The sequence below is a fragment of the Pantherophis guttatus genome, chromosome 6 (assembly GCF_059756535.1).
Source record: "Pantherophis guttatus breed Tessera chromosome 6, ASM5975653v1, whole genome shotgun sequence".
In the NCBI taxonomy this organism is placed as follows: domain Eukaryota; kingdom Metazoa; phylum Chordata; class Lepidosauria; order Squamata; family Colubridae; genus Pantherophis; species Pantherophis guttatus.
Genome location: NC_142068.1, coordinates 78,520,175 through 78,544,324, shown reverse-complemented (window position 1 = coordinate 78,544,324; position 24,150 = coordinate 78,520,175). Strand labels below are relative to the sequence as shown.

General features: G+C 42.4%; 1 protein-coding gene across 2 annotated transcripts in view; it reads right to left on the bottom strand.

The window, feature by feature from the left end:
* Nucleotides 1-24,150, bottom strand: part of UNC5B (unc-5 netrin receptor B) — a 261,779-nt gene that overhangs the window by 17,289 nt on the left and 220,340 nt on the right. The window contains exons 7-12 of one of the 2 annotated variants that reach the window (XM_060682249.2): nucleotides 22,939-23,103; nucleotides 17,291-17,323; nucleotides 10,036-10,230; nucleotides 7,756-8,145; nucleotides 3,824-3,911; nucleotides 1,561-1,729 (exon numbers count right to left, since the gene is read on the bottom strand). In XM_060682249.2, coding sequence (XP_060538232.1) covers nucleotides 1,561-1,729; nucleotides 3,824-3,911; nucleotides 7,756-8,145; nucleotides 10,036-10,230; nucleotides 17,291-17,323; nucleotides 22,939-23,103 — 1,040 coding nt within the window. The remainder of the gene's footprint in view (nucleotides 1-1,560; nucleotides 1,730-3,823; nucleotides 3,912-7,755; nucleotides 8,146-10,035; nucleotides 10,231-17,290; nucleotides 17,324-22,938; nucleotides 23,104-24,150) is intronic. The other variant, XM_060682250.2, reaches the window with a different exon arrangement.

The following is a 24,150-nucleotide window of genomic DNA, read 5'->3' as shown; positions in this document are numbered from 1 at the left end:
TGGATCGTGTGAACCGGATAGAGCTGGATGAATTTCACCACTGCTGCAGTTGATTAAACTCACTTTGCAAAATGTGGTCTGTAATGTTTGGAAGGGTTATGTAGGAGTTTCCATCATTCTTACATAAATTTGACCTGCTGTGCCAGGAATATTAATATTACTAAATACATTGGTTTTAATTCTATTACACAATATTACACTTTCTAGCCACACTGAATACTGTTGTGTAGAATAGAAATGCTGGTCTTTTCTGAGTTTGCTTCCCCAGATGTGATAGGACTACAATCACCTTCATCCAGTGGTGGGATTCAAATAATTTAACAACCGGTTCTTTGCCCTAATGACTGGCTGGGTGGGCGTGGCCATGGTGGGTGTGGCCAGGGGGTATGACAGGCAGCAATCGGCCTCTTGCACCCCCTGGGAGCAAAAAAGGGCCACCGGGGGGGCACCCCCCACGCCCCATTTTGACCCTAATAGGCCTCCCTGCAGCCTCCTGGGAACCAAAGCGGGATGCGGGGGACTTCTGGAAGGGGAGGGGTGGGGCCAGCCAGTAATTTAACAACCGGTTCCGCCAAAGTGGTGCGAACCGGTTGAATCCCACCACTGCCTTCATCCCTAAATATTGACGATGCTGGCTGAGGCGGTAGAGGACTGTTTTCTTCATAACTACAGGGGATCTAGAATTAGGAATAAAATTGCTAAATACTAAAGAGGTGTTTTTTTAAAGAAGTAAAGATGATTAAAAATAGTTATTTGAATATTGAAAAATAACTATAAAATAATGCTTTACAATGTGAAAATAAATCTTCACTATCCAATAGTATAGGGTTTACTACATGAGCAGGGAGTTGGATAGAAGATCTGCAAGATGCCTTCCAGCTCTGTTATTCTGTCAAATAATTGAATTGCTCCACAGATGGATAAGCAACATATACTCTCCCTTTTTATGACCCTCTAATCCCTTAATTATTCAGGGCAGAGTTGGGAGGGGCGAGAACTGGATGGAGCTCAGTATTTACTGGCCGGATGCCCTTCCTGATGCCATGCAGAGTTCGCAGCAGATATTTTTTTTTTTGTGCTCTAGGAGAGAAATACCTGCCGCTACTGAGGATTGAACTCTCAACCTCCTGAGTGGAAGATGAGTATCTTCACCACTAGGCCACCATGCTGCTTGGATAAGCAACATACATTGAACACTTGGGATTATAACCTCTTCTATAAGACTTCACTTCAATATCATCATCATCATCAGCAGCAGCAGCAGCAATAGAACTTAGACTTATATAGCACTTCATAGTGTTTTTACAGACCTCTCTTAGCGGTTTACAGAGTCAGCCTATTGCCCACAATAATCTGGTCCCTCATTTTACCGACCTCGGAAGGATGGAAGGCTGAGTCAACCTTGAGTCGGTGAGATTTGAACTGCCGAACTGCAGCTAGCAGTCAGCTGAAGTAGCATGCAGTGCTGCACTCTAACCACTGCACCACCTCGGCTCTTTATCATCACCATCACCATCACCACCATCATCATCATGTACTTCTCTGGTTAATTCAACTTACCTCCCAGTGTCCTTGGTGGGACTGGGTCTTCAACTGCAACATCCAGTCTGGGGAAATGACCTCTGCACAATGTGGAACAGTCAAGATGACTGGGCGGCATAAGAGCAGCCCCGTAGGACCACAGGTCACTCTGGGACTCAGTACTGTCTGTGTGCCTTCAGAGGGAAAGCTAGAAAGGACAAACACAAGATACTTTTGTTGGCTCCGTGGAACTCTGCTTGCAGAGTAATCGGCTTAGAAACGCAAAAGGATGTCTGAGACAATGGAACTCCATATTGCCGTGATGGCAAACCTATGGCACTCGTACCGGAAATAGCACACAGAGCCATCTCTCTGGGTGCGCCAGCCGTCACCTGTTGCTCTTCTGGGTTCTGGCGCACACATGCACACCAGCCAGCTGGTCTTCACGCTCGCGGGAGCTCCGGAAAGTGGAAGAGCAGCTCCCTGGTGCACATGCGCACACCTGGAAGCTGAGCTTCCGGTTTCTGGCGTGTGCATGCACGCCGGCCAGCTGGTCTTTGTGCGCCAGAAACCGGAAGACCCGGTGACCGGCACGCATGCATTTGCTGGAAGTTCTGCTTCTCGGTGCGCACATGTGCACAGGGGAACTGCTCTTCCGGTTTCTGGTGCTCCCGCGTGTGCACGCCAGGGAGCTGCTCTTCCGGTTTCTGGCACTTCTGCACGTGCGTGCTGGGAAGCTGCTCTTCCGGTTTCCAGCACTCCCCCATACGCATGTAGTCCCACTCCCGTTTCATCATCCGGTGCTGAAAAAAATTGTCAACAGTGCCATATTCTTTAGCAGGAACAAGACAGAGTGGAGTACTGAAGTTAATGCATACCGTGCTGCTGCTGAAATTCACAACTGTTAACAAATGTAACATTCTGTTATTTTCAAAGTGTGAAATATTCTTTTTCTTGAACCATCATAATATTTAAGTGAATAAATCATTGTTATTTTTCCTTGTCCTGAATCATTTTTCTCGTCTTTATCCCAAGCACTTTTCTGACCTAATTTGCTGAATACATGTGGCCCCATAGTGCTTAGCTCACCCCAGCCCACAGGGTTGTTGTTGTTGTTGTAAAAATAGGAGGAAGGTGTATTGGATATGTTTGCTGCTTTGAGTTATTTGTAAAAATAATAAAGGTGGGATACAAAAAAATAATAATTAATAATGTCAGCCTAAACTCAACTCAGAAAGTCAGAATCCTATGATTTCAGTAAGGCGCTGGTAGCTTTTTCCGTTTAGATCAGAGGTGGGTTTCAGCAGGTTCTGACCAGTTCTGGAGAACCGGTAGTGGAAATTTTGAATAGTTTGGAGAACCGGTAGTAAAAATTCTGACTGGCCCCGACCCCATCTATTCTCTGCCTCCCAAGTCCCAGCTGATTGGGAGGAAATGGTGATTTTGCAGTATCCTTCCCCTGGAGTGGGGAGGGAATGGAGATTTTACAGTAACCTTCCCCTGGATTGGGGAGGGAATGGAGATTTTACAGTATCCTTCCTCTGCCATGCCCAGCAAGCCACGCCCAGCAAGCCATGCCATGCCCACCAAGCCACGCCCACAGAACCGGTACTAAAAATTCTGACTGGCCCCGCCCCCATCTATTCTCTGCCTCCCAGGTCCCAGCTGATCGGGAGGAAATGGGGATTTTGTGGTAACTTTCCCCTGGACTGGGGTGGGAATGAAGATTTTACAGTACTCTTCCCCTGCCACGCCCACCAAGCCATGCCACGCCCACCAAGCCACACCCACAGAACCGGTAGTAAAAAAATTTGAAATCCACCACTAGTTTAGATGTATATGTTACCAACTGCAGGCCATGCTATGAGAGTTGGTTCATTACATTTGGAAGACACATAGTCAGGAAAGGGTGTTTTTAAGCAATCTAACTGTAGCTACGGTTCTTGGCTGGAAATTTAGAAGAAGTAGTATGAGCAGAATATGTCTAACAGCCACAGGACCGTGCAACCAGTTATCGAGGGGATTAAGTTATCTGCACTTTTAATTTCTTCTGTTAGGAGTTGGAATTGAGTAAGATAATTTTGAATATTGAGACTCACATGCAAGAAAATTGCCTTGAATCTAGTTTGGCATGCTAATATTTGAAGATAAATGCACGTATGAAGATGAGGAAGACTGTTCTAAAATAATATAATAAAAAGAAATCTTAGCTGGATATCCTGTAATTGGATATCACTTTTAGGCTCAGGGAGGTCAGAGTAAAAAAAAAAAAAAGACAAGATACATGATCTAGTCTACTTACAGAATATTTTCTGCTTTGTTGATCATCAGATACATTTCATAGAACTTCCCCTGAGGAATTGCTCCATGTGGCACTAACAGACTCACACCTACAAAAGAAAAAAAAAAAAGGAATAAATGAAATAATGGAGAACATTTCCTAGAGCGTCACTCTATGTCTATTTCTCTGAAGCTAAATGATATAATTCTTAATTCCATAGAATGCTTTATACAGCCTCTCCTATCTTCTGTTTTTTTCATAATTAATATCTGATGGCTCTGTTCACCCTCCTGAATTGGGCTGCAGGAAAGAAGTCAGGATGAGTTGCAACTGACCCATCCTACAATCACTGTATCCCCCAACAAACCTCCAAGCAAGTTCATAATCTGGTTTTTTTTAGCTATCATCTTCTTATGGGGAACTATGTCTAATTATTCTGAAGAAATGAATATGGCTTAACAATGTTTTTAGTAGCTACATCTTTGATGGTGACTATAGACACTACCCTAATTATCTTGTAAGAATGATGCCTTGGTATAAATATTGTTATCATAGCATTTCAACCGTTTACACCATCATTTATTTTTTCCAATCTATTTGAAAGAAAATCCATGGAATGGAGAAAGCTATTTTTAACAGTCTGGCAGTCAAAGATCTTTTATTGAAATTCTTGTAATAACTTACAATAGTGGCCAAAATTGTGGAAACCTTTTGGGAAAAGTGTATTTTTGAGCTTTGATAGTGGCTAATAACACCACTGTTTTTTGGAGTTTCAAGATAATCATATTCCACTGCTGGAATGGCCTGGGAATAGCCCAGACCTTAACCCAATTGAAAATCTATGGAGCTGACCAACTAAAGAAACTTGTTAGTCAGAAGCGACCCAACAATAAACAATAAAACAGAAGCAATAATTCAATCTTGGTTTCACATTATAACAGCTGCAGAACTAAAAGACTTGGTTCACTCTATGGGAAGACATTGTAAGGCCGTAATTCATGCTAAAGGTTACCCAACTAAGTGGTAACTGACATGGTGATAATTTTTGTATAGCTCATTTTTTCTATCATGATAATTTTTGTATATCTCGTTTTTTCTACGTGTTTTACTTTTCTTCTTTATACTGTAACTGCTATTTTAATAGCAAATCCTTCACAAACGTTATTGCATTACATTCTTGATTAAATTATCTTTCCATTGATATATAATTTTATGGTACTACTCCCCAAAAAAGTGGTGTTATTAGCTAGTTTTAGAAAATACACTTTTCCCAAAAGGTTTCCACAATTTTGGCCACTACTGTAAATAATCCCAACAACTGTATTCTCAGTGTCTGTCTGAGGTTAATAATGGGCTACTTTGAACTACACATCCCATAAAAAAAGATGGAGGTATACTATGGGGGAAAGTGTTTTATCTCTGAATTCCAAAGAAATTGCTGCTCTTGATACAGGTTCATTAGAACACCAGGAGACCTCTTTGATTTCATATGTCAGCAAAAATAGAATAGAATAAAATGCTAATTTCCAGAAAAGGAAACTGTAATTCAAAGTAAGACTTCCAAGTATACTAGTAATACAGGTAGTCCTTGACTTACAATCACAACGGAGCCTAAAAGTTCCATTGCTAAGTGGAACATTTGTTAGGTGAGTTTTGCCTCATTTTACAACCTTTTTTTTGCCATAGATGTTAAGTGAATTGGTGTAGTTGTTAAGTTAGTGACATGCTTCTTAAGTGAACTTGTCTTCCCCATTGACTGCTTGTCAGAAAGTCAATGGGGCAAAAGGGGATCACATGACCCCAGGATACTGCAACCGTCATAAATATGAACCAGTTGCCAAGCTCCTGAATTTTGATCACGTGATCATGGGGATGCTGCAATGGTCATTAAATGTGAAAAATGGTTGTGTCCCTTTTCTTCAGTGCTGTTATAACTTTGAAGGGTCATTAAACGAATGGTTATAAGTCAAGGACTACCGGTATAGCAACGATTCAATTGGACTCAAAGACCTCAGTGGAGTGTATTAGCTGTTTAGAGCTGTCCATGGTTCTGAAATTCAAGGAGACCACCGGGAATCAGCTTGAAATCCTGAATCTCTGGAATCTCATTGACAAGGTACAAGAGGAACTGTGGAATGAGCTTAAACGAGCTGTTAAGGATGACCATGAAAACAGTCCTCCAAAGATAAAGATACAGAAGAAGTAAAACTAGATGCCAGAATAAACTGTGGAAATTGCACAAAAGAGAAGAGAAGCCAAAGACTTATGCATGCAGACTCCTAAGAATACTGTGGACAGCCCAGAAAACAAATGGATCGACAAAGAAATCAAATCAAACCAGAGTTCTCATAAGAGACACAAATGACCAGGCTCAAATTATCTTACTTCAGATACATTATGCAAAAACCTGGTACTCTAAAGAAGGCTCTAACACCGAGAAAGATGGAAGGAAAGAGGATGACCAGCAGCAAAGTGGCTGGACTTGGTTACACTGGCAATGGGTACACCTTTGGAAGTCTTGTTGAGGATTGGCACTGACTTAACGTAATGAACAGTTTTTCCCCGAATGCCATCACTCTGCTAAACAAATAATTCCCTCAACACTGTCAAATTATTTACTAAGTCTGCACTACTATTTAATCTTCTCATCGTTCCCATCACCCATCTCCTTCCACTTATGACTGTATGACTGTAACTTTATTGCTTGTATCCTTACGATTTATATTGATATTGTTCCTGATTGCTTATTTGTACCCTATGACTATCATTAAGTGTTGTACGTTATGATTCTTGATGAACATATCTTTTCTTTTATGTACACTGAGAGCATATGCACCAAGACAAATTCCTTGTGTGTCCAATCACACTTGGCCAATAAAAAATTCTATCCTATCCTATCCTATCCTATCCTATCCTATCCTATCCTATCCTATCCTATTCTATTCTATTCTATTCTATTCTATTCTATTCTATTCTATTCTATTCTATTCTATTCCATTCCATTCCATTCTATTCTATTGGTGGGCACAGTGGCCTAGCGGTTAAGACATTGGGCTGTTGACCAGATGGTCGGCAGTTCAAGACCCAAGTACTGCATGATGTGGTGAGCTCCTGTTCTTGCCCCAGCTTCTGCCAACGTAGCAGCTTGAAAGTATGCAAATGCGAATAGATAAATAGGTACCACTTTGGTGGGAAGGTAACAGTGTTCTGTGTGCCTTGGCATATAGTCATGCCAGCCACATGACCACAGACGCATCTTTGGACAACTTTGGCTCCCTCAGCTAGGAAACAAAGATGACCACTGTCCCTTAGAGTCACACATGACTGGGCAGAGGAAACCTTATAACCGACTTAATGTCCCATAATCAATCAATTTATGGTTCTGAAATCGCCTGTTCTGCTATTCTCTCGGACTGTGACTTCCTCACTGGGCTGAGTGTTCATCTTGTAAAAAGTGTACTGTGTTTTCCCCAAAATAAGACCCTGTCTTATTTTTTAGGCACCAGGACTTATTTTTTGGGAGGGGGGAGGTGTCGTCCACTGACTTACCTTACTTGCACATGTCATTCCTGGCCTCCTTTTCACTGTCAGAGGCCTTCAAGAACTTCTTCGGCTGGCAAGGCCAGCAAGGCTTTCCTGAACGCCTCTGTAGCTAATAACAGAGCTCCGGATCAATCCGGAGCTCTGTTATCGGCTACAGAGGCCTTCAGGAAAACCTTGCCGGCTGCAGAAGAAATAGGCCGAGGTGTGCGAGGACTGGCTGCAACTGTCTGAAGGTAAGTTGAAGGGAAGCTCCCCCTCATCTCCACCCTAGCTTAATTTACCCTGGAGATGGCGGGGTCTTAATTAGGGCTTATTTTGGGGGTAGGGTTTATATTGGGCACATGTAAAAATCAAGCTAGGGCTTACTTTTGGAGTAGGTTGTATTTTCGGGGAAACACGGTATTCCTTACCTGTTCCAGGGATGATGAGCCTTCCTCCCAGGCTGCCGAATGTCCCTGTGGCACTATTCCCAGGATCTCGAGGCAGAGTCAGAAGCTGCTGGGAGCCCATGCTTTTGTTTCTTAGGTTCATGAAATGGTTATCCCTGTGGCTGTCTCCGGGAAAGGTGCCTGGGGGCATGACTCCCAACAGGTCTGCTCCTTCATGCATCCCAGTGGAGGAGGATGCTGTGGAGGAATTATACACTTTGATCTTGAGATTAGGGAGCGGATCAAGCAATGGAGAGTTGGTCATGGGGATCTTGTCAGAGGAATCTTGCAAGGCATACATAGGACCACGATATACACCGGCATTGGCAGTTAGATCAGGCTGCACTGAAGGGTGGAGCAACTGGGGGGTATCTGAAAATGAAGGCAGGGAAATGTTTAATAGCCTGTAAGCATTTTCAATAAAGGGAAATGTAATATAATAAGAAAGCACACATTGAATTAACCGCAACTATTTTCATCTTGGTAACGAGTTGAAAAAAAAAAGCCTAAATAGTAAATCAAAACTGAACCTTGATTACCACTGCTATGGACATTAATAAATGTGTTGCCATAAAACAGCGAAGAGTAGAAAGGGCGATGTTTTTACCTGCAGCTTTTGCGTTGATCAGTTAAACAAGCTACTAAATATTCAGCTGTATATCTGTTAACTTTATGCATTTCATAGAATTTATGCCAACAGCATACTCAAGCATATGTTTCATAAAATACTAAAACACCTAATTCGTATCGTATAATATCTCTCAGACACAGAAAACGTAGCAGCATTCCTTAGAATCTTTAAATGCAAACATATTGATCATGTCAGAAATTTTTGGGGACTTGATTCCTTTTCACCAGATGGAATCTGAATCTGATGCAATCAACAGGTCTGCAGTTATTTACTGTATGCTGGCCTTTTTCTAATCTGGTGCCTTCCAGATATATTAGGTTACATTTTCCTTTATCATGTTAGCTACGATCAGTGGTGGGATTCAAATAATTTAACAACCGGTTCTCTGCCCTAATGATCGGCTGGGTGGTTTGGCCATGGTGGGCATGGCCAAGGGGTGTGACAGGCAGTACTCGGCCTCCTGCACCCCCCTTGGAGCAAAAAGAGGCTGGGGGGGCTGCCACGTCCACCACGCCCCATTTTGGGCCTAGTAGGCCTCCCTGCCGTCTTCTGGAAGCAAAAACAGGCTGTGGGGGTGTTAACAACTGATTCGCCCGAACCGGCTGAATCCCACCACTGGCTATGATGAAAGGGACTTCAGTCTAACATACTTGGGACATCAGGTTGAAAAGCGTTATTTCATTTCATATTTACAGCGCCATGAGGTGTTTTTTTTTCCCTGTAGCAATACCACAAATTTCTCCTAGGAAAAACCGATACATAGAAAAAAAGAGGCATTTTATCTATTAAAATGTATCCAAGGAAGTTGGCATTACAGCAATGTAAGGTGAACAGGTCTGCCAATGAGATGGGTAGAGAAAGTTGTCTCATAATCATATGAAACCATGGACATTTTTACTTAACAGGATCCTCCCCCGCCCCCTCCCCTATTTTATTTAACCTCTTTTGTTAATACTCTTACTGTTTTAATGGAAACTGTATTGTGTAAAGAAATTAAGCACATTCACCCCAGGTTGAAAAAAAGAAGAACAGCGGCCATCAGTTTAGGGGTGGGTTCTAAATTTTTTTACTACTGGTTCTGTGGGCGTGGCTTATTTTGTGGGCATGGCTTGATGGTCATGTGACAATTATTTAGGATTTAGCAGAGATACTGGTCTACCAGGCTTTTAACTGCTTGCAGAGCTGTACCAATCTACCCATTTATTTTTTGCAGGCACTAATCTACTCATGTATTTTTGCAGACACTGGTCTACTCATTTGTTTTCTTTTACCACTGATGAGCTGTAGGACGGCCCTTTGAAGCCCCGCAGCAAGAGTTTAAACAGTTTTTTTCCCTCTAGTCATCAGCTGGGACTCAGGAGGCAGCAATAGATTGGGGGTGGGGCCAAATAAAAGGTAAGAATAACGCGGGGGGTGGGGGAGCACGGGGGGGGGGCAGAACCGGTTCGGTGACCTCATATTGTCAGCGCTACCGGCTCGGGAGAATTGGGCCAAACCGGGAGGAACCCACCACTGCATCAGTTCAAATCTCAGATTTGACCTCTGTCTGTCTGGCTAAGAAGGTTCACCAATACACAGAAGGTACAAAAACACATGAGGCAAACTTCAAAGCTGAACAAGCTGAATCTTACCGTTTCTGGAAGTTTTGAAATTAACTGGGTGGAAGCCTCCCGTTAATGCAGCAGAGGAGTCAGTTATGTCCGTGTCGAAATCCCGACAGTTTCGCCTATAAACAACCAGCCCAACAGCCATCAAGATAACAATGAAGACGAAAATGGCCACCACTATGCCAGCATACAAAGCCACATCGCCTGATGCCTCCAGTACTGGGAGGAGAGAGAGAGAGAGAGATTAATTAGAGTTGTCACTTTCCCTGTGCTCAGTTTCTAATTTAAAAACTTTCAATTAAACATAAGGATCAATGTCCCCAAAGGTGCTTTTTCCAAAAGGCCAAAAAAATCAAGAAAGTCCAGTTGCCTTTTAGAAAAACCACCTTCGGGATGATTGTGACCTGGATGATTGAGAATCTCCATAGACGTAAGGATCAAAGCCAAAAGATTCAAAATCAGTTACCATATTTTTCGGAGTATAAGACGCACCTTTTTCCCTCCTAAAAGGGGGTGAAAATTTGGGTGCGTCTTATACACCGAATGTAGCCCCGCCCACCCACTGGCCCCCACCCTTTGGCCTCTGCCTCCCAGCAATTTACCTCCTTGCAGCAAGCAGCAAGAAGAAACAGCCCATTTCAGCTTCAGCACAGCCTGATTAGCACAAGTTGATTGTTGTACGAACAGGCTGAAGAACAGCTTTTATCCATGGGCTGTCAGACTCTTGAATGCAACATAACAGCAGAAGTATGTAGTATGATAGACTTGCAGGGCTGGCGCAACATGTTCATATTGGTGCAATATATTATAATGTAATGTGACACACATCTATGTATAGAGGATTGTGTGTTGTTAGTATGTTTTATTGGGTATGGGATTTTCTCTCTTTCACTGTGCGTTATTGATATGTATTTATGTTAGGGGTGGTGCAAGAAAAGGGAGGCTCAGCCAATCTCATTGTACACATGTTGTGCATTGACAATAAAGGTTGAATTGAATTGAATTAATTAAAGGTACATGACATTTCCATTTTTGGCTTTTTAAAAATATTTCTTAATCTTTTATTTTTATATGCATTTGGGATGGGAGGGCATTATTTTATACGTTGACATTATTAGCTACCTAGTGTCTTCAAGAATAGGAAGCACCCAAGCAAGCAAACAAAGAGATAAAAGTAGTAAGAGCTCTCGGCAAGCAAACTCCTGCCTTGAACTTCAGAAAGGACACAAGTGCATGGAAAAAAAATAATAATCACCAGTGATCTAAGAAAGCAAATACACAGAGGTGATCAGAGAATTGTGCACTTGGATGGAGCCATTGAATGCAGCCACCTCCTCAGAGAAATGTAGTAAGAGGACTTTCAGTAGAAGGATTGGCTTGCTTTGTACATCATGCTAAATCATGGATGTGTTTGGATGTGGTTTATTGGTTGCAGTGTGACATAAAACATGGTTGCAAATCACAAGAGTTGCTCTGCATGCTACGTATACCAATCCCAAACAAACAACAAATAAACACGAAGCATGAATTTGAGCAGTGTTTTTTCAAACTTGGCAACTTTTCAGATGTGTGAACTTCAACTCCCAGAATTTTCCCAACCAGCCTGCTGGCTGGGGAATTCTGAGAGTTGAAGTCCACGCATCTGAAAAGTTGCCAAGTTTGAAAAAACACTGAATTAGAGCAATTCCTTCTGCAGGTTTCTCCTTGATTAGAGAAGAAAGCAGCGTTGAGTCCTGAGCAGCTGAGCTGGCAATTATATTTCCTGCATATGTGTTTCTTCCTCCCCACTACCCCCAGTGGCTCCTGACTTCCACCTTTATAACTTCCTTGCTTGCATAAGTGGTATTTATGTCATAAACTATAGGCCTTAAACTCAGTCTCTGTGAGGTTCTTCAGATAAACCTACCAATCAGAACCAGACAAAAAAAGAGACTACAGCACTTAAATGCAGTGGAATCTTCAGGCTACATAATTTTTTTTTCTTCTAGCTGTGATCAGGTTTTGTTGTGGTCTGCCAGCAGCCTGCAGAGCTGGCAGCGGAGTCGGACAGTGAGGAGGGGAAGGCAGCAGAGCTGGCAGCAAAGTTGGACAGTGGGGAAGGCTCAGATGAGGGCTCTGTGTCGAAGGCAAAGATGGGGCCAGGGCCATCTGGGAGTTATGTTCTGACTCCGGAGCCCCCGGAGTCTGAGGTCAGCGAGGCAGAGGAACAGGGGGAGCCTTTTCCCAGTGCGCGCATGCAAAGAAGGCAAGAACAGTTAAGACAAAAGGGGCGACTTGGAAGTAAGGCTTGGAGATGATTGGCCCCTCCCATAAGACATAAAGGAGGAGCAAAGGCAAGTGAGCCTTTGCAGGAAGCAACTTTGTTCGTGCTGGTCAGTTTAAATTCTGAAGCTCCGTTTTGACTCTGTGCTCCGTGTGGCCTTGCAAAGCTAATTGCCAATTAGGTCTTTGGCAGCGTGTCAAGGGAGATAAAGGTGAGTGCTTATCAGCCTTATCCCGAAGGACTGTGGCAGACTTCTGTCGGACTCTTTACAAACTATTGGTGACTCATCACAGGCTGTGAATGAACAGAATTCACAGCCGTTGAAATAAAAAGAGGGTTTTTGGGACTAATTGTGTGCTTTTTACTGTCTCAGGAAGCCTAGGTCAGAACAGGTTTTGGCCATTTTCAAAATATTACAAAGAGGCCTCATCTCACTTTTATTTAAGCCAATGAAATATTCCAGGCACAGCAAAGGGACTAACCTTCACATGACCTACCTTGATTTCCCTTCCCTCCCTCCCCCCTCCCTTTTCTTTTAAATTCGTTCCCGCTTTTTCTGGATTTGTTTTCGCCACAAGTGTCCTGGAGTCTCCTTCTCTTGTGAGGCAGAATATATGGAGCAGAACTAAGGAGATTTTTATGCTGCAATTATATCTGGGCTGTATTTATCATGGCGTGTGGTCCTCTGGGAGATTCTTCATCAAGGGACAGCGGGAATATTGAAGTGAAATGAAGGAGAAGTAACTGGTAATTTAAAATACACGTTTTCTATAGAGGGGATTTCATAAAGATGGTAAAAGGTACACAGAGGAACATTCCTGTCTGGTTTCCATCATTAGCTGTTACTAAAGTAATTCCTCGGTCCACCAATCTCACTGCAAGGTGAAATACAGATCAGGTAGCATAGAGGTTGTATATATTTATGACTAATGCTGGTAGGGACATGTAATCATCTTCCTGCAGTGCCTCCATATAATATTTACTTTAATGTTATTATGATATATATATATATGCTCAACCAAATGGCAGCATGTAGTCAACCTTGGCTGATTTTGCAAAGCTAACCAGGGCCAAACCCATTTAATGTCTACATAACATGGTTGTTACACAACAGTGTTGTGGCCCACCAGCGGCCAGCGGATCTGGCAGCAGATTCGGAGAGTGAGGAGGTTGGGGAGGAACATGGGCCAGTCCTGGAGTCTGGGGAAGACTCTGATGAGGGCTCTGCGTCGGAGGCAGAGAGAGAGCCAGAGCCGTATGCCAGTTATCAGCTGCCTTCGGAGTCAGACATCACTGAGGCAGACTAACAGCTGGAGCCTGTTCCCAGTGTGCGCATGCGCAGAGTTGCCAGATGATGGTAACAGCTAAAGAACAAGGGCCAACTTGGGAGTAAGGCCACAGGTGGACAATGAATGGCCCCTCCCAGAGGGAATAAAAGAGGAGCGAAAGGAGAGTGGAGTCTGCAGGAGACAATTTGTTTATTACTGCATTCTTGCCAAGTATTGCGGTGTCTGAAAGATATCGGCCTGGCCACTCTCCAAGCCTGATAAAGGTCGGTAATTGTGAACTATTTTGAAAGACTGTGGGAGAGGAAACACTTTGCTGGAGAGCCTTGGTAGTACAGTGGTCTAAAGCACCCTGTTATTAAGAACAGCTGCCTGCAATTACTGCAGGTTCGAATCTCGCCAAGGCTCAAGGTTGACTCAGCCTTCCATCCTTTCTAAGGTAGGTAAATTGAGGATCCTGTTGTGGGGGCAATAAGCTGACTTTGTATAAATATACAAAAGAATGAAGGCTATTGCTTAGTGCATTGTAAGCCGCCCTGAGTCTCCGGAGAAGGGCGGCATATAAATCAAATTAAAAAAAAAAAAAAGAGTGGCCAGTAAAGGCAAATAAATCAAACAGCCCAGAAAGTGGCGATGGGAAAGGTCTTCTTGAAACCCTGTTTTAACACTACCTGGATGTGGTCACAAAGACTTTATTCTGAATGACAGATGAATATAGCATCATGATGTATGGATCTACATCGAAGGATGCCAATCTTAAATCTGATGAAAGAAAGAAACATGTGGGAATGGAAGGATGAATATGATAGTGATCAATGGGGTGAAACTGTTAATATCCAGATGTTGCTAAGTACAACTTGCCCTCTTTCCAATAACGATGAAGGAGTTCTAGTTTAGCAACATCTGTGGCCACATGTTCCCTGCCCATGAGCTAAGGAACAGCTCTCCAGGCTTCACAGAAATAAAGTATTTTTTGGAGAGGGAATAAAGACAGGCAAGGGACGAAGAGCGTAAAAGTTTTCAGAGATGGTCCCAAATCTATCCAATATCTGGGAAACCTAGCAGGATACTTTAACAGTGTTAATCTTAAAGGTAAAGGTAAAGGTTCCCCTCGCACATATGTGCTAGTCGTTCCCGACTCTAGGGGGTGGTGCTCATCTCTGTTTCAAAGCCAAAGAGCCAGCGCTGTCCGAATTCGTCTCCATGGTCATGTGGCCGGCATGTCTAAATGCCAAAAGCGCACGGAATGCTGTTATCTTCCCACCAAAGGTGGTCCCTATTTTTTCTACTTGCATTTTTTACGTGCTTTCGAACTGCTAGGTTGGCAGAAGCTGGGACAAGTAACGGGAGCTCATCCGTTATGTGGCACTAGGGATTTGAACTGCTGAACTGCCGACCTTTCGATCGACAAGCTCAGCGTCTTAACCACTGAGCCACTGCGTCCCCTTTAATTAATCTTTACTAACCCTTCATTTGATTTTTGACGGGCTTTAGAGGAAGCGGGGGGGGGAGCCCTAAATTAATAATGATGAAAATTATTCTGTGCCGGATCCCCCTCAAGCAGAACCGATTACATCTTTTATGGTGCACGTTCAATTGAGAGCACATGCTTTGGTCTTTTATAGCCTCCGAGAGCAGCCACTGTGGAAAATTCCCCTCAGGGGTTGGTTGGCAAAGGGAAGGGCTGACAGGAACACTCTGATTCCCACAAAACAAAAACGAGGGCTGGCGGATGCCGTATAAGCTATCAACAAGTTACTGGTGGCCAAGAGAAAATCAGGGAAAGGAGAGAGAGAGACAGAGAAAAAAGATCCAAGTTAAGAGAGGAAAAAATTCTTACAGTGAGAAAGCCCACAGCGTGGTTGGATTCTCTCCTGGGATTTTGTTGAACTCAACCTTGTTGAAGATTAAAGTGAAATATAGTTCTGGAGGATAGGCACAGAATTGAATGTGTTTCTATTACAGGGTAGTCCTTGACTTACGACTCACCATTGAGCCCAAAATTTCCATTGCTGACTGAAACATTTGTTAAGCGAGTTTTGCCCCGTTTTGCGACCTTTCTCGCCACAGTTAAGTGAATCAGTACTGTTGTTAAGTTAGCAACACGGTTGATAAGTGAATCCCGTTGACTTTGCTTGTCAGAAGGTCGCAAAAGGGGATCACATGGCCTCCGGACACTGCAACCATTATAAGTGTGAGACAGTTGCCAAGTGTCTGAATTTTGATCATGTGACCATGGGAATGCTACAGCGGTCGTAAATGTGAAGAACAGTCCTAAGTAACTTTTTGCTGTGCAGTTCTACCTTTGAACTGTCACTAAATGAACTGTTGTAAGTCCAGGACTACCTGTAGTTCTGGAGAATATACATAGAACTGAAAATGTTCCTATTATTCGTTTTTCTAGCTAGAAATGATGCATCAGTGTTTAGTATGGTATTTTTTGGAAAAAAAATTAAAATTGGACCATAAGGAAGGCTGAGCGCCAAAGAATTGAGGCCTTTGAAGTTTGGTGCTGGAGAAGACTCCTGCAAGTCCCTTGGACTGCAAGACGATCAAACAGGTCAGTCCTAGAGGAGATCAACCCTGACTGCTCTTTAGAAGACCAGATCCTGAAAATGAAACTCAAATACTTTGGCCACCTAATGAGAAGGAAGGACTCACTGGAGAAGAGCCTAATGCTGGGAACGATTGAGGGCAAAAGAAGAACAGGACAACAGAGAATGAGGTGGCTGGATGGAGTCACTGAAGCAGTTGGTGTGAGCTTAAATGGACTCTGGGGGATGGTAGAGGACAGGGTCACGATGGGTCGGACACAATATCGCAACTAACAACAACCACAATGGTATTTTGGAAAAGGAATTCAGAGCCTTGTGTGTGAGCTGGCAGTCCAACAGAGAGGAAGGTGTGGCAGAGAGACTTCTTCAACCTTCCAGTCATGTTTTTGCAAGAAAAAGAAGAAAACTAGTTTAGAACCACTTAGGATTCAGGTCTTATCCTACTCCATGTTTTGCCCAATGCAGGAGTTTCCAGAAATGGCACAGAACTAGAAGAAAAAAACTCCAGTTGCTAGATTGTCTCCTCCACCATGGGAGGCCTTTCTCTAATCCCAGAGAGAGATGTCCAGCTAATCCTGTTATAATTATAAATAGTGCAAAATATAATTAAGACTAATTACTTTCTTTCAATCATACCAGCACTTTTGCAATCATGGCCCCAGTAATAGATCCTACTCCTTTTACTTGAAGCAGTTAATTGGAGCATTATTATCACCTTTTTAATAAATGAAGGAACTAAAGATTTGAATTATTAAAGTGAGTATTTTGGGAAATCTTGAAGGCAAGAGACTTATGTGTTTCTCTTTTTTTCTGGGGCCTGGCTTTTAATAATTGAATTTTAATACTGAGGTGAAAACTATTGTATCTCAGCTACAAATTTAAAGTAAAATTCCTTTGACTCTTAAAAATAAATCCAGTTTGCTCTTTGCAAAATCCATTGGGCCTTCCGATAGACTTATTTTATTTTTGCATCTCCAAGGTTTCCTTCAACTATATTTGTCCCTGTTGATTCTCTCTAGCTATGAAGAACTATTCCTTCAATGGAGCTTCTTCAGGAGTGCCTTGACATCAGGGAAATAGAAACCCTTATTTAAAACAATAACAACCCACCCAATATTATCCAATCACTTGAATGCAGAACAATGAAAAGAAATGACTATGAAATGGAGACTTACGGTGAGTTTTGGGTTCGCTTACAAATCTTTTATCTGTTAGAGGAAAAAAGTTAAAGAAAAAAAAAAGAAAAGTTGAAAAATGAGGATGACATGACAGTGATGATGGTAATAAACAGAAATCAAAAGGCTGATTATCCCCCACCCTTTCCAGCAAACCTAAAGGAAAAAAGGAATGATGGAAAATTTAAACACAACGGAACATAAAAGCTACATGCAGAAGAAAATCATGAACTAAAAGAAAATTGGCATTTTATACAATCTTTACTTTTTAATCATCTGCTGACCCACAACTCTAGTAGAACATTTTGTTTAATGTTTTAAGTTCTAACATCCTTATGGCCTGGGATGTAGTGTTAATGGACACACAATAACCCCTTCTTAGCAGCTCCTGCATTATGAGCAGCTACACAGCTCACTCAGTTGCCATTTCCACAGGGGGCATGTTACACTGCATTTCTATTTAAATTGCGGTCATTTTTACTACCTGTGCATCAGGAGATATGAATCAGCATATACACACTTTAAATACTTGTCCACCTTAGGATGTAAATAACAAGACACAGCAAATCTAAGCATTCAATCAGACGAGCAGCAGTTCCATGTCATTGGCCTCTGGGAATTATTCAGGGAAGCAATGTTTTCTGATGGGTTAGAGTCCCTGTTTTCTGTTCTATTTCAGAGTTGTCTCCTCTTGTCCCAAAGCTCATAATATTGCTTGTTAAGGAGATATGCATCTTCTAATAACTCATCTGTGCAGAAGTACAAACTGTCTCACCTCTCCCTTATCCTGTCTTCCCACTTTCCTGATCAAAGGTGTTTATGCAATTACACCTGTACATCAATTCATTCCACCCATTTGGTTAGATTCCTGTGTCCACGGTTTTGTTTCTAGACGCTAAATCTGGAGATTCTCTTTCACAGAAACGAACACACATCAAAACTGCCCACACATTACTGAATTGGAACAGAACTGCTTAAGTGCAATTGTGTAAATCCAGATTTACTGGAATAGGGTGGCAGAAGAGAAATGTGAATAAAACATCTATATAATAACACCAATTCGATTGGGAAGGAGCAAAAATTATCACACACAAGAATTTATTGAAGCCTTGTATTCTATCAAAAAAGCGATTAACAAGCATATTGATCTAGATCAGGGGTGTCAAATATGCAATGTGGTCAGATCCGGCTCGCGAGGCTGTCCTGGAAGGTGTGGCTTCGGCCCAGTCTACCCACTGCAAAGAGGAAACATGCCAGCAGTTTGGGGAGTGGCGTCAAGGTGGCCATGCCCAGCCAGTTGGCCATGCCCACCCAGTCAGCCATGCCCACCTGGCTCCCTGAGATCAACCACAGCCCTGATGCGGCCTTCAATGAAATTGAGTTTGACATCCCTGATCTAGATTCAGCATATGAATATGTAAGAAACCAGACCATTCAAACGACCAATCAATAGGAGAACCAATCAGCTGCTCAGAATTTAAATATAGCTCCAAACGAACAACCAATCACATAACCAACTGACCAACTGGCACACACAAGACATTTATAAGCGAAGGGGAATTCGACAAGAGAATACTGCTGATGATGTTACCTAGTCTGGTAACGAAATGTTCAGAAATGAAATTGAAATGAGCTTGGATAGCAAACCACGGTCAAAAACATCTGTATGTATATTCCAGGAGACCAAAAAAGATGGCATGATTGACACAAAAGAGTGAGAAATCCCTTAAAACTTATATCAGAATCAAGGGGCCATATACCGAATTGAAGTTATAGAACAATTCTGATCTAGCTGCACCATAAGAATCAGGATGTTTAGGAGAACGGGAAAAAAACCGACGGAATCGTCAGTTCTGATTTTCTGCTTTCCTGCTTCTTCGTAAGAAAAAGTATTACTGATATTCTTTTTAACTGATTGTCCTGTTAAAATAGAGAATCTATATTCTCTACCTCAACAACATGCAAATATGAGTCTATGACTAAAATATATCCTATGTTTTTAGAGCTCCATGTAAACTTATTGCCAAATTGTCTTTACAAGGATTTGTAAAGTACAAGTAAAGGTAAAGGTAAAGGTTCCCCTCGCACATATGTGCTAGTCATTCCCAACTCTAGGGGGCGGTGCTCATCTCCGTTTCAAAGCCGAAGAGCCAGCGCTGTCCGAAGACGTCTCCGTGGTCCTGTGGCTAGCATGACTCAACGCCAAAGGCGCACGGAACGCTGTTACCTTCCCACCAAAGGTGGTCCCTATTTTTTCTACTTGCATTTTTAACGTGCTTTCGAACTGCTAGGTTGGCAGAAGCTGGGACAAGTAATGGGAGCTCACCCCATTACACGGCACTAGGGATTCGAACCGCTGGACTGAGCTTGTCGATCGACAAGCTCAGCATCTTAGGCACTGAGCCACTGCGTCCTTCAAAATACAAGTACTGTGACATAATAACTTGAAGGACCTTTTACAATCCTGAATTTTTCTAGTTTGTCTGCCTGTCTGTCATCTATCCATATCTACCTACCTACCTACCTGATGGCTTAGAGGCCAGTCATATGCATGCTTATTCAAAATTGTATCTCACGGATACAATTTTGGACACCGGGTGGCAGCCATCAAAATGTAAAACTATTAAACAACCCTCAGATCAGTTGGAGTGTCATTTATCTGATCTGCACATTACATTAGAAATTCCTTTGTGATGTATAACACTCCGTGTGCCCTTCTTAACCCATCACATCCATCTTGAGAGAGAGAGACACTCCAAATACATCCTTTGGAGAGAAACAATGAAGAATCTTATGGCACTTTAATGACTAAAGCATTTATCAAGGCATATTTTTTCTGCACTAGAAGATTCTTCCTTGTCAGCTGTATGGGAGAGGACAGCATGAATTTTGTAGTGCTAATTCAGATTTTATTTGGTTCTCTGTTTGGTTGCTATATAGGAAGAGTAAGCACAGCTGTGGGGCCAATAAAAAAAAAAAATCAAGTTGATGGACATGAGCATCTGATTGATGCTCCAAAGCATGGGTGTCAAGCTCGCTGCGTCACATTGCCATCACGTGCAGAGGTGGTATTCGGCCGGTTCGTACCGGTTCAGGTGACCGGCCACCCGCCCGGATGTAATGCTGTGCACATGCGCAGCGAACCAGCGGTAAGAATATTGGAAACCCACCGCTGGTCACGTGACGTATCGCGACGATTGTTCCCTTTGCAGAGCTGGGATGGGCGTGGCCTACGCATGAAGCAATCGGCTCGCGGGCCGCCAGTTTGACACCCCTTCTCCAAAGGGTCAATTCAACAGCTTTATTTAAAATTTCAGAGGCAGGCTTCAAGGGATGGTATGAAAACAAAAACAGATAGGAAAACAATTTGTTGTCACAACAGACGTCCTTGTGACAACAGCAGGTGGCAGCACCGACACACCGGGAAAACAATACATCCAAGTCTTGAAAGTTTGCTCATAAAAAAACAACAACAACCAAACAAACCCGAGACATTAAGGAAGCAAAGTTTGCTCTTTTTCTTCATCAGGTAATTTATTCGTATTTCTCAAATGGGAGCAATAAATATATCGGCTCTTCTGTTCTTCCCGATTTTATTTAGAACAGATGGATTAGGACCACACAAAAGCTATAGGCTTTTTTTTATAGACTAACGCTCACTTCGCCCGCTGCTTTCTTTGTGATGGACCAGCTACTGGCTTGTCTTACCATGAGATTATGGAACATCTGTAAATGTGCCAGGCCAGACAGAGGCTTCTCAACCAACAGCATCCTTTTTGAGATAAACCTGTAGCCCTAAAGGACTATTATACTGATGGAGGTATTTGCTGCAGCTGCCTGACAACATTCCTTGTGCTATCGAAGTGTAAGATGGGGAAGCAGTAACATTAATTACTGGGATGTACAGATAATCCTTGACTTACAACAATTCGTTTAGTGACCATTCAAAGTTACAGTGGCACTGAAATAAGTGACTTATGACTGTTTTTCACACTTACAACCATTGCAACACTCCAATGATTATGTGATCAAAAATCAGATGCTTGGCAACTGGTTCATATTTATGACGGGGTCAGGGGACCAACTTTTGCGACCTTCTGACGAGCAAAGTCAATGGGGAAGCCAGAGTCACTTAACAACCGGGTTACTAATTAATAACTGCAATGATTCACTTAGCAACTGTGGCAAGGAAAGTCCTAAAAAGGGGCAAAACTCACTTAACAAACGTCTCACTTAGCAAGATAAATTTTGAGCTCAATTCTGGTCGTAAATCGAGGACCACCTGTACTGAAAATTTCAGATAATCGTTGAAACTAATCAGCCATCTAAGTCTATCATGGCTTGTTCCCGATCCTTTGATCTGGGACCTGGTGCAGAAATAGTTTTGTACATTGCAAAGGTGAAAAAACAAAACCAATACGTTAGTTTTCAGATGAAATGCCTGCTATTCTCTTATAACAGCATTTAGGTCTATCTAATAGTCTTTCTGCCTGCATTAATATTAAGGAATGTTAAATAGAAGGCCAAATATATCAAGGAGGATACTTCCATTTGCTTGCAGAATATTAACCTTCAAGACTGTGACTCAAAATTAGTCAAGAAGAAGAGGCATTTTAATTCACTAATTTTCACTACAGACTCTCAATCATTTCATTTTTTAAATCATGTATCTCAGAGAAGAAAATTAGTAGATCACACAAAAGTTGATTTTTAATGAAATAGTTTAATACAGGTAGTTCTTGACTTATGACCGGTCCTTAGTGACTATTCGAAGTTACGCCCCACCTGAAAAAGGTGACTTGGATCTGAAATTCTGACGGTCACCCCCCCTCCCCATGGTCACATGACCATATTTTATGAAGATTTTGCCTAAAACGGGCAGTTAACTAGTTTTGGGCAAAATTGCATCAATAGCGAACCATTGGTTCACTTAACAACCACAGAGCTCACTTAACAACCACAGCATTTCTTTTACGATGGCTGCCGTAGAATTCCCATTTTACAAATTGTTATGACCTACAACCAAAATGGGCAGGCTCCTGCATTACGGTCATAACTCAAGAACTATCTTTATAACGAAGAAGATGGAATTATTTGGAGCGATGCAGACTTTCATTTCAAGCATTTGCTAGCTTGAGCCACAAGATACGTGAAATTTGTTTTCGCTGATTTTCAGTATCCATGGCTCGATCCCAAAGCATGTATCCTTACAAATTGTTCCTACCTGAAATCCCAGTCCATCAAACCAGATCTGAAATGATTCACTGAAAAAACTGGTACAATTGGCTTGTTCAATGCAGAATGTAGAATGAACTCAACTTGCTGCTAGAAAATACTCAGTAGGAATCTGTACCCCATCACTTCTCTGCAAGTATATAATGTTCCAGATTTGCAAGCATGAATATTATCCTATAAATGCCGTAGCAATTTGTGGTCAAAGGACTAGTTTAGGCTAAACCATTAAAACTATCCTAGAGAAGCTGGGAGCAGACAGATTCGGCAATCACGTCTAACCAATCTTCTCAGACACACCTTCAGAAGGCGCCTCACAGTTTACAAGATCTTAAAAAGATCTCAATCATCACCTTGAACGTTTCTGACTCTTGATCTTAGCTCTCTCTTTCCCAGCTTCTACAGGTTAAACTTACTTTGCATACAGAGCCCATCGGTGCAATTTTTGGAATCAAGTAGGACGCCGCTACAGTCCTTGCCTCCATTTCGGGGAGATGGGGCCATGCATTCTCGGCTCCTCCAGTGCGTGCACTCGGTGCTACAGGCTGACCACTTGCTCCATTCAGTCCAAGCTCCATCTACTGCATTGCCAAAAAAAAAAAAAAAAAAAGACACATGAGCACAGAGAAAGTTAATCAGAAATCCATAGGCACAAAAAGGGAAGCTTATCGAATGGGCTATTTCAGAAGGCCTCTGGTGGTTGTTGCTGAAGATCAGGGCTGGTACAGGTAGTCCTCAAGTTATGAATGTAGCGGAGCCTCCCCATTCCATTCGTAACCCAAGGATTCGTGGGAGTGAATCTCGTACCTTGAACGAGATCACTCCCTCCTTTCTCCCATGCATTTGCTAATTGAATGTGAGACTTGTTAAGTGCATATGAGGTATTTCAGGGTGGGGAAGGCCATGGGGGTGCCTACTGATGGAACAGGCCACTTGCCTAAGGCCACCCAAGGCATCCTGGCTCCCGGAGACTCCATTTTGGCCTGCAATGGGTCAGGGGAGGCCCGCGGAGGGCGGAATGGGGCTCCTGAGCGGGGATCCTCCCCTTGGAAACTCCATTTTGGCTGGCAATGTGCCGGACAAATGTTTCAGAGCCTTTGCAGTTGTTTGTAAAGTTTGTAGTTTCAAAATTTGTAGTTTCAGGCCTTGTTTGCAAACACTAGAGGGCGCTTTTCACGTAACTTTCAACGTTCACTAAGGGAACTCTCGTAACCCGGGGGCTACCTGTATTAATTTTTGAATTTTGCATTAAAATCATTATGATGATGGTGTTGCAATTGCTTTAATTTCAGTATTTGCACACTGTTTAGAATTCTCTCAGACTGAGGTAGTAGACAGTAATTTCCTTCTTATTTATGCAATTTATTATTTGCTGCTGGGCTAAGACACCAAGATCTGCCTATGGTTATCTGGTGTGATAAAGGGGATATATGTAATCTAAAATTTAAAAAAAAAACTTTCTACTTCATATAGGCCATAATTCTGGTTACTTCTAAGTGTTCTTGCAACATTTGCAAGTTCTAATCTCAATTTATCATAAGATATAAATTCAAAATCCATACCAAAAGGAACAAATTCATCAAGCAAATGCATTTCACAGCATGATTTATCTTAGGGTCCAGCATTCT